Source organism: Nycticebus coucang, chromosome 14 (genome assembly GCF_027406575.1).
Source record: "Nycticebus coucang isolate mNycCou1 chromosome 14, mNycCou1.pri, whole genome shotgun sequence".
Taxonomy (NCBI): Eukaryota; Metazoa; Chordata; class Mammalia; order Primates; family Lorisidae; genus Nycticebus; species Nycticebus coucang.
In genome coordinates, this window is record NC_069793.1 from 17,879,673 (window position 1) to 17,895,877 (window position 16,205).

The 16,205-nt window shown below is 41.0% G+C and overlaps 1 protein-coding gene and 1 pseudogene across 1 annotated transcript in view; both read left to right on the forward strand.

The window, feature by feature from the left end:
* NUP160 (nucleoporin 160) overlaps nucleotides 1-15,206 on the forward strand; it is a 63,857-nt gene extending 48,651 nt beyond the window's left edge. Inside the window, exons 28-36 of the mRNA XM_053561755.1 lie at nucleotides 15-175; nucleotides 1,525-1,585; nucleotides 5,929-6,039; nucleotides 6,228-6,351; nucleotides 7,841-7,942; nucleotides 8,746-8,887; nucleotides 10,671-10,796; nucleotides 12,494-12,598; nucleotides 14,120-15,206. Coding sequence (XP_053417730.1) covers nucleotides 15-175; nucleotides 1,525-1,585; nucleotides 5,929-6,039; nucleotides 6,228-6,351; nucleotides 7,841-7,942; nucleotides 8,746-8,887; nucleotides 10,671-10,796; nucleotides 12,494-12,598; nucleotides 14,120-14,209 — 1,022 coding nt within the window. The 3' untranslated portion in view covers nucleotides 14,210-15,206. The remainder of the gene's footprint in view (nucleotides 1-14; nucleotides 176-1,524; nucleotides 1,586-5,928; nucleotides 6,040-6,227; nucleotides 6,352-7,840; nucleotides 7,943-8,745; nucleotides 8,888-10,670; nucleotides 10,797-12,493; nucleotides 12,599-14,119) is intronic.
* On the forward strand, nucleotides 3,638-3,733 carry LOC128566276 (uncharacterized; annotated as a pseudogene).
* Nucleotides 15,207-16,205: the final 999 nt, after the last annotated feature.

Below are 16,205 nucleotides of genomic sequence, written 5' to 3' on the forward strand. Positions count from 1 at the left end.
TTTTTGCCTCATAGCTGGCACAGTGATGTTTGAGTATGGAATGCGTCTTGGCAGAGAGGTTCGAACTCTCCGGGGACTTGAGAAACAAGGCAACTGTTATCTGGCTGCTATTAATTGTTTACGACTTATTCGTCCTGAATATGCATGGATTGTGCAGCCAGCATCTGGTGCAGTGGTATGAAAATCTCCCATTCTGGAATTTTGGAATTATTTAATTTGTTTGGTTTGATCCTTTCAAAACCATTACATAATTTTTCTTTTCTTTTTTTTTTTTTTTTTTTTTGAGACAGAGTCCCACTTTGTTGCCCTTGGGCCCCTGGTAGAGTGCCATGGCATCATAGCTCATAGCAACCTCAGACTCCCTCAGACTCTTGGGTTCAAGCAATCCTCTTGCCTCAGCCTCCTGAGTAGCTGGGACTACAGGCTTCCACCACAACACCCAGCTATTTTCTTTTAGAAATGAGGTCTCGCACTTGCTCAGGCTGGTCTGGAACCTGTGAGCTCAGGCAATCCACTTGCCTCAGCCTCCCAGAGTGCTGGGATTATAGGCATGAGCCACCACGCCCAGCCACATCATTCTTCGTTTCATTTAAAGTTTCTATTGGGATATTTATGAACCTGATCTATTTTTTGCAATAATTTTTTTTTTAAGAGATGGAGGTCTCACTCTTACTCACGCTGGTCTCGAACCGTTGAGCTCAAGGCAATCCACCCACCTCAGCTTCTCAGAGTGATAGGATTACAGGCATGAGCCACCATGCCCGGCCTTTTGTGCAACAATTTGATTGTTATGTATTGGTACCCCTTTAGTTCTCGCATTCAGAATTATTGTAGGAAAAAGTATTGTAGAGTGGTTTTGGAGTAAAGCAGACCTGACTGACTTCAAATTGCTTAATTAACTTTGCTTGTTCAGTTATTCTCTTGCCTAAAGTACACATAATAATATCTCTTCATAGGCTTGATTTTTTTTTTCTGTTCTCCAAGTGCTCTCTTGGCAGAATCATGTTTGGATATTAAGTAAAATCATTTGAGTATGTTGCTTAGAACAGTAACAGCGCCTGACCCACAGACAGTGCTCAATAATCTATAGCTGTGTTTATTTCAGTCTTGTTTGTTAATTCAGTCTGTGGTTATTGCTTTGAAGGACACACATATTGAGTTTTTCCTACATACTGATAGGTCACATATACCCAGCTACTTCTATTATATGGTTCCTGCAGTTGCCAGCCTGCTGCCAAGGGTAATGGTTGGAGAATATAACTCTGGAGCCAATGAATGTCGAGTTGTTTATATGAAGATCAGATCCATCTCCTTGGACTCAGTAACTTTTTATGCTTAAGTGAGCAAGTTGGTAAACAAGTCCATTTCCTTGATAATGATACCACCTCTGTAAGAAGAGTTATGCTGGTTGAAATAGAAGGGATTTCTATTGAGAGAATTTAACCATGAAAGCTCTGAATTTCAGTTAATGATATCTAACTAAAATGCTAATTTTCAGTTAAATAACTTGTCTTGTGTTATTAGTACGATCGCCCTGGATCATCCCCTAAGAGGAATCATGATGGAGAAATCACAGCTGCCCCAAGTAAGTTAGGAGTCTCATGATGATTCTTTGTTAGACTGTAGTTATGTTGCTATGTTATAATAGTTAAATATTATGAGAGACTGGTTTTATATATATGTTATATTATGGTAGTTCCAGTTGAACCTTGAACAACATAGGTTTAAACTGCAGGAGTCCACTTACACATGGATTTTTTTCAATAAATGTATTAGAAAATTTTTTAGAGATTTGTGACAATTTGAAAGAATTCACAGATGAACCACATAGCCTAGAAATAATTTAAAAATTAAGGAAAAGTTAGATATTCATGAATGCATAAAATATATATAGGTACTAGTCTATTTTATCATTTACTATCATAAAATAAATACAAGTCTACTATAAAAAGTAGTAGAGCCTGAGGCAGGAGGATCACTTAAGCCCATGAGTCCAAGGCTATAGTGCATGATAATCAAGCCTGTGAATAGCCACTGTATTTCAGCCTGGGCAGCATAGCAAGATGCTATCTCTAGAAAATGTTTTTTAAGGGCAGCGCCTGTGGCTCAAGGAGTAGGGCGCCGGTCCCATATGCCGGAGGTGGTGGGTTCAAACCCAGCCCCGTCCAAAAAAAAAAAAAAAAAAAGAAAATGTTTTTTAAGGTTTTTCTTTGTTTGCTTTTGAGAGTCTCTCTCTGTCTTTCCAGTTTCAGTGCCGTGGTGCTCACAGCAACTTCAAACTCTTAGGCTCAAGCTATCCTCCTGCCTCAGCCTCCCAAGTAGCTGGGACTACAGGTGCCATCACAGCACCCGCAAAGTTTTTTATTTTTAGTAGAGATGAGGTCTTACTCTTGCTCTGGCAGGCCTCAAACTCCTGAGGTCAAGTGATCCACCCGTCTTGGACTCCCAGAGTGCTAGGATTACAAGTATAAGCCACTGCACCTGGCCTTTTAGGGTTTTTTTTTTTGCAGTTTTTGGCTGGGGCTAGGTTTGAACCCGCCACCTCTGGCATACAGGGCCAGCGCCCTATCCCTTTGAGCCACAGGTGCCACCCCCTTTTAAGGTTTTTAATGTTGAAATTTATCAAAACTGAAAGTAGAGATTTAAGATCCTTCTGACCTTTAGGGGGTGTTTTGTTTTTTTTTGAGACAGAGCCTCAAGCTGTCACCCTAGGTAGAGTGCTGTGGGCTCACAGCAACCTCCAACTCCTGGGCTCAAGCAATTCTCCGGCCTCTGCCTCCCAAGTAGCTGGGACTACAGGCACCTGCCATAACACCTGGCTATTTTTTGGTTGCAGCTGTCGTTGTTTGGTGGGCCCAGGCTGGATTCGAACCTGCCAGCTCAGGTGTATGTGGCTGGTGCCTTAGCCACTTGAGCCATAGGCACTGAGCCTGACCTTTAGGGTTTTAAGCAATAGCTATCAGAAAAATTACCACAGGGATGACTGGCTGATGGAGGAAAGTTTTTTGTTTTGTTTTTTTTTAATTAATTCATTAGTTTGAAAAAGGAGAAAAAAATTATCAAAACTTAAACAACCACTCTGGGAGGTCGAGGCAGGTGGATTGCTTGATCTTAGGAGTTCAAGACTAACCTCAGCAAGAGTGAGACCCAGTCACTACTAAAAATAAAAAAACTAGCCCAGGCCCGGTGGCTTATGCCTATAATCCTAGTGCTCTGGGAAGCTGAAACGGGTGGATTGCCTGAGCTCATAGGTTTGAGACCAGCCTAGGCCAGAGCAAGACCCTGTCTCTAAAAATAGCCGGGCATTGTGTTGGGCACCTGTAGTCCAGCTAGTTGGGAGGCTGAGGCAAGAGAATCGCTTAAGCCCAAGAGTTTGAGGTTGCTATGAGCTGTGACCTCTACCAAGGGTGACAAAGTGAGACTCTGTCTCAAAAATAATAATAAAAGTAAAATTAGAAAACCTAGCCAGATGTTGTGCCAGGTGCCTGTAGTCCCAGCTACTCCAGAGGCTAAGACAAGAGGATTGTTCAAGCCCAAGAGTTTGAGATTGCGGTGAGCTATGACACCATAGCACTCTAACAAGGGCAACAGAGTAAGACTCTGTCTTAAAAAAAAAAAATAACAAACTTACAAACACATCACTTTCTCTGCCTTTTGGCCAAGATGAAGTGTAGTATCTGTTCTTACTAGTTTAACATTGTTTTTAAAAAGCTTACAGACACACACATCCTACATGGTGACATTTGAAGTCAAGAGAAATGTAAAACAAAGGTAAAGATGTGCTAAGGTATAACTGCATAAAATTAAGAATAGTACATACTGTACTACTATAATATAATTTGTAGCCACCTCCTATTGATGTGAGTTTAGCTCATGTGTCCAGATGTTGAGCATGACTTCTCAGGATTTAATGACAGCCATTCGAGGAAATCATGAGCGAGATTATGGATATGGCATAAAAGGTCGTAGGTTAACGGTTGAAGTTAAGGATCATAGAGAAATTCAAGAGCTACTAGACACCACACCAGAGAAATTACTATAAGGTGACTTGACGGAAGTGAGTGCTTCTGAACCAGTGCCAGATGATGAGGAAGAAGTTATAAAGCAGTGCCAGAAAACAAACTGACATCAGGCAGTCAGGCAGAAGTGTTACAGTTATTCAAGACTGCTGTTGAGTGATTTTATAACGGACCCTCCTATGATACAAGCACTGAAACTAAAGCAGATGGTGGAAGAAGGATTGAAACCATATAGGAACATTTTTAGATAAATGAAAAAACAAAAATATTAGACAAATTATGACATATTTCTGTAAGTTATGCCGAGTGCGCCCACTTGTCCTGCCTATGCTTCCATCTTCTTCACTCTGCCCCTTACCCCTCCTCTCTCTCCTCCACCTTCTCAGCATGAAGACAATGAGGATGAAGACCCTTATGGTAATCCATTTTTACTCGATGAATAGTAAATATGTTTTCTCTTCCTTATAATTTCCTCTAGTTTACTTTATTGTAAGAATTCAGTATATGGTACATATTACATACAAAATTTGGTTAATTGTTCATGTTGTTGGTAAGGCTTCTGGTCAACAGTCAGCTATTACTCTATAGTAGTTAAGGATGTTTGGAAATCAGATATTAGAGCTTCAACTGTTCTCTATGGTGTTCAAGGGTAAACTATATATGTAATAAAGATAATAGTTATATTTTAACATTGCGTACAGTTATATTGTTAAATACTATATACTATTGTCATATACCATACATACATTTTATACATAGTAGTTAGATTGTTTGTAAAATATTGTAAAGTTCCTTCAACATTCTAATCTACTAAAGATTGGTAACTCTTAGAAAATGTATGGATGTATGAGAAATGAAAAAGCTTAAAAAAGAGAGTGTGGGGTGGCACCTATAGCTCAAGCAGCTAAGGCACCAGTCACATACGTCAGAGCTAGCAGGTTCGAATCCCACTGGGCCTGCCAAACAACGATAACTACAACCAAAAAATAGCCGGGTGTTGTGGTGGGCGCCTGTAGTCCCAGCTACTTGGGAGGCTGAGGCAAGAGAATCGCTTAAGCCCAGGAGTCTGAGGTTGCTGTGATCTATGACATCATAGCACTCTACCCACGGTGATAGCTTGAGGCTGTGTCTCAAGAAAAAAAAAAAAAGATGGGCAGTGCCTGTGGCTCAGTGAGTAGGGCACTGACCCCATATACCGAGGGTGGCAGGTTCAAACCTGACCCCGGCCAAACTGCAACAAAAAATAGCCAGGTGTTGTGGCGGTCACCTGTGGTTGCAGCTATTTGGGAGGCTGAGGCAAGAGAATCGCCTAAGCCCAGGAGTTGGAGGTTGCTGTGAGCTGTGTGATGCCATGGCACTCTACCGAGGGTGACAAAGTAAAACTCTTATCTCTACAAAAAAACAACAACAAACAGACAGAGTGTGTTTGTTTTGTTGTATGTTTTATTTAAATCAGCTCAGTCCCAAACTTCTTTTATCAGGTTCCTTTGACATTTCTAGGAAGGCATGTATCCTTCCATAAAGAGTCAAGGCTCTAGATTTGGGCACATTTTGTTTTAATTCTGCCTCTTGTACTTTGGTCATATTCCTTTCTTACGGGGAGAGGTGGCAGTGTTTTGGCATTATTGGAATTAAATGAAATTGCCTGTAAAGTACCTTGTGAGTACCTCCTCTACTGCAGTTATTGTTAGTGGAGTACTTTGATTTGACTCAGTTCTTTTAAGTGAAGCAGGATGTTGCTTAATTTCTTCAGTTAGGTTTTATTGTGTCCCATTTTCTCCTTTCTTAATGCCTGTGGAAATTAAATTGAATATTAATTAATGGTTAGTGGGCATAGGCAAGTTGAGTTAATCTAGTTGACACTTGCCTTATACTTTGGGATTTAAAAATTCTTTCCTTTGTTTTATAGCAAATCGGCAAATTGAAATCCTGGAACTGGAAGATCTAGAGAAGGAGTGTTCCCTGGCTCGCATTCGCCTCACTTTGGCTCAGCATGATTCATCAGCAATTGCAGTTGCAGGTAGGAATGCAGCAGTCACAGCCTTTCGTCTCTTACTACCAATAGCACATTTTTGGTCCAGCAGCAAACATAATGTGCTAGACGGGCAAAACATGGAGTGGTTACTCTGAGATACTCAGAAACAAAGTCTTTGAGCTCATTTTGTATACAGTTGAGTGCACTAAATAGCCTTTTTCCCCTTTCCATAGGAAGCTCATCAGCAGAGGAGATGGTCACTCTTTTAGTTCAGGCTGGCCTCTTTGACACTGCCATCTCACTGTGTCAGACTTTTAAACTTCCCTTAACACCAGTCTTCGAGGGACTTGCTTTCAAGTATGTATAAAATTATAATTTTATAGTCTTAGTTTTGTAAGGCAAATATATTATCCTGTTGCTTAGTGTGAATCAGTAGTCACAAGCCAGGTAGCTTACAAGCCATTTGTGGTTTAAGGAAGTGTTTTGTTTAATTCATGCAAGGAATTTTTTTTTTGAGACAGGGTCTCACTTTGTCACCCTGGGTAGAGTGCCGTGGCGTCACAGCTCATAGCAAACTTCAACTCTTGGGCTTAAGTGATTCTCTTGCCTTAGCCTCCCAAGTAGCTGGGACTACAGCGACCTGCCACAACACCTGGCTATTTTTTGTTGCAGTCATCATTCTTGTTTAGCTGGCCTGGGCCAGGTTTGAACCCACTACCCTTGGTGTATGTGGCTGGCACCATAACCATTGTGCTATGGGTGCCGAGCCCATGCAAGGATTTTTATTTATTTATTTATTTTTATTATTTTTTTTTTGAGACAGAGTCTTACTATGTCACCCTCGCTAGAGTGCTGTGGTGTCACTGTTCACAGCAACCTCAAGTGATTCTCTTGCCTCAGCCTTCTGAGTAGCTGGGACCACAGGTGCCCGCCATAACACCTGGCCATTTTTTTTTCATTGCAGTAGTCATTATTGTTTAGCAGGCCTGGGCTGGGCTCAAACCCACCACCTTTGGTGTATGTGGCTGGCGCCCTACTCATTGAGCTACAGGCTCCAAGCCTTAAGCAATTCTTTTATCTCAGCCTTCCAAGTAGCTGGGACTATAGGCACCAGCCACAACTCCTGGCTATCAAGGATTTTTTTAAAAGAATTTTAGTGGCTTGTGATTTTCAAGAAGAAAAGATCTTGATTTATAGCTTCTTTTGAGAAATTAGAAGAGTAGATAACCTGAGTTAAATAATGGCGTACATTTCTGACAAGGTATATGCTGTCTTTAAGTAAATCCTTTAAGACATCATTTGGCACCTGTAAGCATCATTAAAAAGATTTCTTATTGAAATTGCTTTATACCTAACTATTAGTCAAGAAATGTATGAATTAGAGGCTAGGTGCAATGGCTCACATCTATAATCCTAGCACTGTGAGAAGCTGAGGTGAGAGGACTGCTTGAGATCAGGAGTTTGGGACTAGCCTGAACAAGATAGTGAACCATGACATGTACCTGTACACCCAGTCATTCTGGAGAGGATTGCATGAGCCCAGGAGTTTGAGGTTGTAGTGAGCTATGACATGCCACTGCTCTCATTCCCAAACAAAAGAGCAAGACCCTGTCATAGAAAAGAGGGAGAGGAGGAAGGGAGTTTGTGAATTGGAAGTCTCAACATTTATTGATGTCCTTGTGCGTCATCAGTTGTGTGGCTTTGAGGAGAAGGAAGAACCAATACTCCAGTGGTAGAATTCAGCGATAGACCTAACGTTGCCATCTCATCTCTCTAGTTTTAGCAGCAGAATAAAGTGGCATATTTCAGCATTTAGTTTATAAGTGTGGAACCCTTTTCATTGCAGGTGCATCAAACTGCAGTTTGGAGGAGAGGCAGCACAAGCAGAAGCCTGGGCCTGGCTAGCAGCCAATCAGCTCTCATCTGTCATCACTACTAAGGAGTCTAGGTACAGCCCTGATGTTCATTCGCCCCTGGGTGATTTTACCTGTTTCAAAACTGTAGCCCTCTTTCTTTGATTAAATTGTCCTACACAGATCATTTCTCTTTTTTTTTTCTTTCTTTTTTGGCTGAGTTTTTATAAAAGCTGGAGAATTTATAATTAAGGTGACATCATTCCCATTTATTATCCAAACCAGGATGTCTTTGCTTATGAAAGTTCTCCTTCTCCATAACCCCATCCTCAAAGACTTAACGTATTACATAATTAAGAAATGTACTTTTGGGGAGGCGCCTGTGGCTCAAGGAGTAGGGCGCTGGTCCCATATGCCGGAGGTGGCGAGTTCAAACCCAGCCCTGGCCAAAAAAAGAAATGTACTTTTGGCTTGGCGCCTGTGGCTCAAACAGTTAAGGTGCCAGCCACATACACCTAAGCTGGTGGGTTCAAATCCAGCCCGGGCCCACCAAACAATGACAGCTACAACCAAAAAATAGCCAGCGTTATGGCGGGCGCCTGTAGTCCCAGCTACTTGGGAGGCAGAGGCAGGAGAATCACTTGAGCCCAAGAGTTGGAGGTTACTGTGAGCTGTGACGACACGGCATTCTACCCAAGGCGACAGCTTGAGGCTCTGTCTCAAAAAAAAAAAAAAGAAAGAAAAGAAAATGTACTTTTACAGGCAAAAGTCTGTATTTACTCGGCTTCAGAGTGTGATGTTCCTTTGTTCTAAATATTTTTCTTGTAAATATATGCTTTGAATGGTATTCTCTCTGTTAATAATCTGAAACTCATTAGTCCTTTTTGCTTTTTTCAAGTGCTACAGATGAGGCATGGAGACTATTATCAACTTACCTGGAAAGATACAAAGTTCAAAATAACTTGTATCACCACTGTGTAATCAACAAGCTCTTGTCTCATGGAGTGCCTCTGCCTAATTGGCTTATAAATAATTACAAGGTATGTGGATCTTACAGAGAATAAGAACCCACTCTTTCAGCTTGGCACCTGTAGCTCAGTGGCGGGCACCAGCCATATACACTGGAGCTGGTGGGTTCGAATCCAGCCTGGGCCTGCCAAACAACGACAACTACAACCAAAAAAAAAATAGCCAGGCGTTGTGGCAGGCGCCTGTAGTCCCAGCTACTTGGGAGGCTGAGGCAAGAGAATTGTTTGAGCCCAAGAGTTTGAGGTAGCTGTGAGCTAAGACGCCACTGCACTCTATCGAGGGTGACATAGTGAGACTGTCTAAAAAACAAAAAAAAGAACTCACTCTTTCATTCTGATTGAGAGGTGATTAAAAAGAAAAGAAGGGGGTGGCGCCTGTAGCTCAAGGAGCAGGCCACCAGCCCCATATGCTGGAGGTGGAGGGTTCAAACCTGGCCCTAGCTAAAAACTGCAAAAGAAAAAATAGAAAGGAAGGAGTGGGCGGTGCCTGTGGTTCAAGGAGTATGGCACCATCCTCATATACCAGAGGTGGTGGTTTCAAACCCAGCCCTGGCCAAAAACTGCAAAAAAAAAGAAAAAGAAAAGAAGGAGTAATAATAACATCCACTATGCACCTGTTGCTCAGTGGTTAGGGTGCTGGCCACATACACCAAGGCTTGCAGGTTCCAACCCAGCCTGGGCCTGCCAACCAACAAAGACAACTACAACAACAAAAAAAATATCCAGGCGTTGTGGCGGGCGTCTGTAGGTAGTCTCAGCTACTTGAGAAGCTGAAGCAAGAGAATCACTTAAGCCCAGGATTTTTTTTTTTTTTTTTTTTTTTTTGTAGAGACAGAGTCTCACTGTACCGCCCTCGGGTAGAGTGCCGTGGCGTCACACGGCTCACAGCAACCTCTAATTCTTGGGCTTACGCGATTCTCTTCCCTCAGCCTCCCAAGTAGTTGGGACTACAGGCGCCCGCCATAACACCCGGCTATTTTTTGTTGCAGTTTGGCCGGGGCTGGGTTTGAACCACCCTCAGCATATGGGGCTCGCGCCCTACTCACTGAGCCACAGGCGCTGCCCCCAGGATTTTTTTTTTTCTGGCCGGGGCTGGGTTTGAACCCGCCACCTCCAGCATATGGGACCGACGCCCTACTCCTTGAGCCACAGGCGCCGCCCTAAGCCCAGGATTTTGAGGTTGCTGTGAGCGGTGGTGCTTGCTATGGCACTCTACCGAGGGCGACATAGTAAGACTCTGTCTCAAAAAAAGAAAAATTTCAGCAAAGTCAATTTTTTTTTTTTTTTTTAAGTTAGGAAGTAGAGAAGTCAGCTAAGGTGGTAAAGGTAAGATTGTAATCAAATCAGAATGTAGAAAGCATTTTAACATAATGACTAGAGATCTTCCAAACTAAGGCTATATTCAAATTTAAAACTGGTGATTCTTTGAAATCCTTTCACATCTGTCATTCCCGTATTTCTGAGAATTAGTGTGAATATACTATTACCAGAGTACTCAGCCTTTCTGGAAAAAGTTTGTTGACCTTACAGTTAGGGATGCTGCAGTGAGAGAAATTAAAATGTATCTTAATAGATTATAAAACAGGGGAGGTTCAGCATATAATAGATGTGCTTAGAGGCAACTGGGCTATTGGAGATTTAACTCTTATCCTAAAATGCGGATGAGTGAACCAAGGCACTCATTTATTTATATTGAGAAATGTAAATGGCAGAGAATCAGACAGCCAGCATCATTTGGTCAATACTCAGGTAAGAAGAAAGTAAGTATATATTCTTAATCATTGATTTTTTATAGAAAGTTGATGCTGCTGAGTTGCTTCGTCTATATTTGAACTATGACCTTTTAGAAGAAGCTGTGGATTTGGTGTCAGAATATGTGGATGCTGTATTGGGGAAAGGACATCAGTACTTCGGAATTGAGGTAGGCATATATAGATGGTCCTCAATTTATTAATACAGTGATTAAACTTAATGGTTTTTTGACTTTACAGTGATTCAGAACTGATAAGCATTTAGTAGAAACCATACTTGAAGTACCCATAAAACCATTCTCTTTACTTTGAATGTAGTATTCAATAGATTGCATGAGATATTCAATACTATATTATAAAATTGGCTGTTAAATGATTTTGCTCAACTATGGGCTAAGAAGTGTTCTGAGCACATTTAAGTTAGGCTAGGCTAAGCTATGATGTTCGATAAGTTAAGTGTATTAAATGCATTTTCAATGACCAGGCTTGGTGGCTCACTCCTGTAATTCTAGCACTCTGGGAGGCCAAGGCAGGTGGATTGCTTGAGCTTACGGGTTTGAGACCAGCCTGACCCAGAGCAAGACCCCATCTCTAAAAATAGCCAGGCTTTGTGCTGGGCACCTATAGTCCCAGCTACTCCAGAGGCTGAAGCAGGAGGCTCAATTGAGTCCAAGAGTTTGAGGTTGCTGTGAGCTGTGATGCCACAGCAACAAAGTAAGATCTGTCTCCAAAAAATAAATAAATAAGTAAACACATTTTCAACTTATGATATTTTCTTTTTTTTTTTTTAGAAAGTCTAATTTTGTCACCCTTGGTAGGGTAACGGGGTGTCACAGCTCACAGCAACCTCCAGCTCTCGGGCTTAGGCAATTCTTTTGCCTCAGCCTCCTGAGTAGCTGGGACTACAGGCGCCCGCCACAACACCCATCTAATTTTTGTTACAGTTTGGCCGGGGCCGGATTCAAATACCGCCCCAACTTAGGATATTTTCTTTTTTTTTTTTTTGTAGAGACAGAGTCTCACTTTATGGCCCTCGGTAGAGTGTCGTGGCCTCACACAGCTCACAGTAACCTCCAACTCCTGGGCTTAGGCGATTCTCCTGCCTCAGCCTCCCGAGTAGCTGGGACTACAGGCGCCCGCCATAATGCCCGGCTATTTTTTTGTTGCAGTTTGGCCGGGGCTGGGTTTGAACCCGCCACCCTCGGCATATGGGGCCGGCGCCCTACTCACTGAGCCACAGGCGCTGCCCAACTTAGGATATTTTCAACTGATGTTGGGCTTATCAGAACATAACCTCATCATTCATCAAGCAGCATCTATATAAGCATTTCTTTTTTAATTCTGTATTATCACACTAAGTGAGAATCTGGAAATCTGTACATTGAATTATATTAATGTGTTTAACCTTTACTGTTTGTAGTTATACAACTAAATATTGATCTTTAGAAATCTCTTCATTTTCTGTTTATAAAAATGAGAATAAATTTCATTTTTCTTAATCAAAAGAATGTGCATTTATTATTCAGTGGAGGGAGGCAGGTGTATTTGTGCTGTGAATAAAAACAAAATGGTATTTTGTGTGTGCTATGACTATGCTAATTCTCTACAAGCATTTTCTCATTTCGTCCTTATAGTACCCTTATCCAGGACTATTTTTTTTTCTTTTTAAACTTTTGAGGAAACAGATACTTAGAGGTTAAGTAAATTACCAAAGTTCCCACAAATATGTATGTATACACAGACAGTTTCTTATTGTGAAAAAAATAAGCATTTTATGTTATAGTGTCCTATAAAAGCAACTTTCCAAAAGAAATGATACATTTTTCAGATTTTTTTTTTTTATATATACCTGACATTTTCCTTTCAGTTTCCTCTGTCTGCAACAGCCCCAATGGTGTGGCTTCCATACTCCTCCATTGATCAGCTTCTCCAAGCTCTGGGAGAGAACAGTGCTAACAGTCACAACATTGCAGTAAGTAAACCCTTTCATGAGACATCTTCTGTAACCCCCTGCACTAGCAATTGTACCTCACAGCTTGATCTTTAGTTCTCAAGGATTAAAGAGAGGGCAAAAGCTTGTTACTGCCCTTAAGAAGCTACCTCAGTCTCTTTATAAATAAGGCAAAGGATCTAAGCAACTTGGTCAAAAAACTTAATGAGAAACTGTGTAGACATTAGTTATACAGAGGCAAATGGCAGTTCATTATAGGCCAGAGTTGGTGGTTCACACCTGTAATCCCAGCACTTGGGGAGGCCAGAGCAGGAGGAAGGATCATTTGAGGCCAGGAGTTCAAGACCATCCTGGGCAACATAAGGAGATACCATCTCTACAGAAAAATAAAGGAAGAAAAAATTAGCCAGGCATAGTGGCACAGGCCTAGAATCCTAGTTACTTGAGAGGCTGAGGATCAGTGGAACCCAGAAATTGGGGGTTACAGTGAACTATGATTGGGTCACTACACTACAGAGTCAGAAAAATAAAGACATTTACAGTTTGGTATGGCAGATTTTACTGGGTAAACAGGTATTTGAAATGCAGTGTAAAAAAGTATCACTATCCTCGCTCAGCCCCTATAGCTCAGTGGCTGGGGCGCCAGCCACATTTACTGGGGCTGGCAGGTTCCAACCCAGCCTGGGTCTGCCAAACAACAATGACAACTACAACAAAAAAAACAGCCAGGGATTGTGGCAGATTCCTGTAGTACCAGCTAGTTGGTAGGCTGAGGCAAGAGAATCAGTTAAGCCCAAGAGTTTGAGGTTGCTGTGAGCTGAAATGCCACGGCACTCTACCAGGGGCGACATAGTGAGACTCTGTCCACCCAACCCCACCCCCAAAAAATATATATAGTTAAAAGTATCTAAAATATTAGTTCTATATTTCACCTGGCATCTAATGACTACTTAAATCAGATATAATATCTCTGGTTCTAAAAAAAAGAGCTAGTGATATGCTTATTTGAAATACTGATATGGACAGCGCCTGTAGCCCAGTTAGCAGGGCACCAGCACATACACCGAAGCTCACAGGTTCAAATCTGGCCCCAGCCAGCTAAACAACAATGACATCTACAACAGAAAAATAGCTGGGCGTTGTGGCGGGCAGCTGTAGTCCCAGTTACTCAGGAGGCGGAGGCAAGAGTCCCTTAAGCCCAAGAATTTGAGGTTACCGTGAGCTCTGATGCCTCAGCACTCTACCCAGGGCAACAGCTTAAGACTCTGTCCCCCCACCCCCGCCAAAAACATACTGCTATGATTTGCATATATAGAAAATTCATCAGAACAAGATCGAAGGATTGTATATACTGTAACAAAAAAGTCCAACTTTATCAGTGGAGTCACAGAGCAGACTTCTAAACTGAATGGTGATGAAATGAAGCGGAATAGCTAATATCTATATTAAGTAGAGCCTAACTGGTGAAGTCAAAGTGATTAGCAAATTGAGTCTTTTTCAATGTTTGAGCTATTCTGTAATAATTCCCTTCTTCTCTTATAGCTATCCCAGAAAATACTTGACAAATTGGAGGACTACCAGCAAAAAGTTGATAAGGCAACACGAGATTTATTATATCGTCGGAACTTGTGATCTGGTTTGTTAACTAGCCTTTGTAACCACTTGGTGCCTCCTTGGGCTTAAGACTATCCTATAGGAATTCTGTATACTCAAGGCCATTTTTACAACTGTAAATGACATATAGAACATTCAAGTCCGCATTCTGCACAAGCTCGGAGGGCTGAAGAGTCCAAGGACAGCGGACCTGTGCTTGCTGGTGGTGCTAACACAATTTCTGGGTTTCAACTTTGGACTCAAATAGCTGCTTTTGTATATGATTCACAAGCTTTTTTAGAGTTTATATTTTTTTAAACTACTGAAGACATTCTTTATCTGAAAATTAAAACCCACTTCCACTTTCCAAAATAACCAGTGGTTATTGGTTTGTTGTAGCTGACCACAAAAAAGCAGTCACCGCAGATCTTTTAATTCTACCCTATCACTTTTTGTATTTCAGCGGAATTATTTGGTCCAGAACTGACATGTATTTTCTGTATTGCAAACAGAGGCTAAAATTTTGTGTACTCTTTTTATTATTTATTGTAGTTTTTGTATGATCTTCGATAAAATATCAAATAATTTGTCTAGATTAAGCCTAAAATGATGACCAGCTATTTAAAGAAGATACCTTATTTTGAATCTGATTTTGAAGCTAAAGTTGAGTAAGCTCTTAGCTAAGAAAAAATTGAAAATCTATCTATAAAAGCAACAGATTTTTAAAGTAAATTCTGATGCCTTCTATGATTTATCATAATCAAGCCGGACTTGATCACACAAGTAGTCTAATAATGTATTGGACCAAAATATAAACCTCACTGGTCAGATTCAGAAGCATCCATGCCACAAATTTAGGGGAAAGTGAAAAATAATAAAGTCTTTGTAGATTTTATTCTGTATATTAAAATTTATCTTTTCAGGAAATATCTATATTCTACTTGCTGGTATGCCCTTTAATTTTTCCTGAGTTGTTCATATGCCTTTAATTTTTATACTGTCAATATCATATTTACATTACATATGTTAATTAACAGTGAGTTTCTCTGTGGTACTGTTGTTGGTAGACACTGAGATGTGTCGTTCTTTTTTCATTTAGGTCTATTTTGATTAATATGAGGTTGTGGTGTAATTAAAGACTGGGAGAGCCCGGACAGCGCCTGTGCCTCAAAGGAGTAGAGTGCTGGTCCCATATATATAGTTAAAAGTATCTAAAATATTAGTTCTATATTTCACCTGGAGGAGGTGATGGGTTCAAACCCTGCCCCGGCCAAAAACCACAAAAAAAAAAAAAAAAGACTGGGAGAGCCCTTTCCCTCCCAGCTCTTTACACCTGTGGCTTTGAACCATAGTAAGAAAAATGTTTTCACCTTCATAAACATAGACACCCAAAAGAAAGGTTTCTCAAAATTTGTATCCTCACTTGCTATGTACTCTGATGTTTTCATGAGTAACTAATAGATCATAACCCACAGTTTGAAAAAACAAGCTCTGTTGTAGCCATCACTGGAAAGCAACAGGCTGGCGCTATTCCAGAAACCCATCCACTTGTGTTGCTGATCAAAGCAATGGCAGTTCACAAGACACTGACCAACTTTTCCTATCTTTGGTATTTTGGTTCAAGGCCTAGCTCCTGTGCCAGAGCCATCTCAGCTCTTCTGTTCATTTTCTTCTTCCTTCTTCACTTAGAGTCCAAACCACAGCACAACATACCCCCTCAACTTATTTTCTACTTTTCTCACCACTTTGAGTCTGTATTTTTGTTTGCTGGATAATGTAATACTTTACATTATAACATCATTAGTCCTTGCTTTTCCCAAATGTAGTAATAAAAGTTTCCCTACCTTTTTGGTATTTAGCTACCATTAATTAAAGGTGTGACTCTTAGAAGAAAACTTTTAATGTCATAGTGTTTTTTGTTTTTTGGGTTTTTTTGGAAACAAGAGTCTCACTTTGTCACCCTTGGTAGAGGAGTGCTATGGCATCACAGCTCACAGCAATCTCAAACTCTTGGGCTAAAGCGATTCTCTTGCCT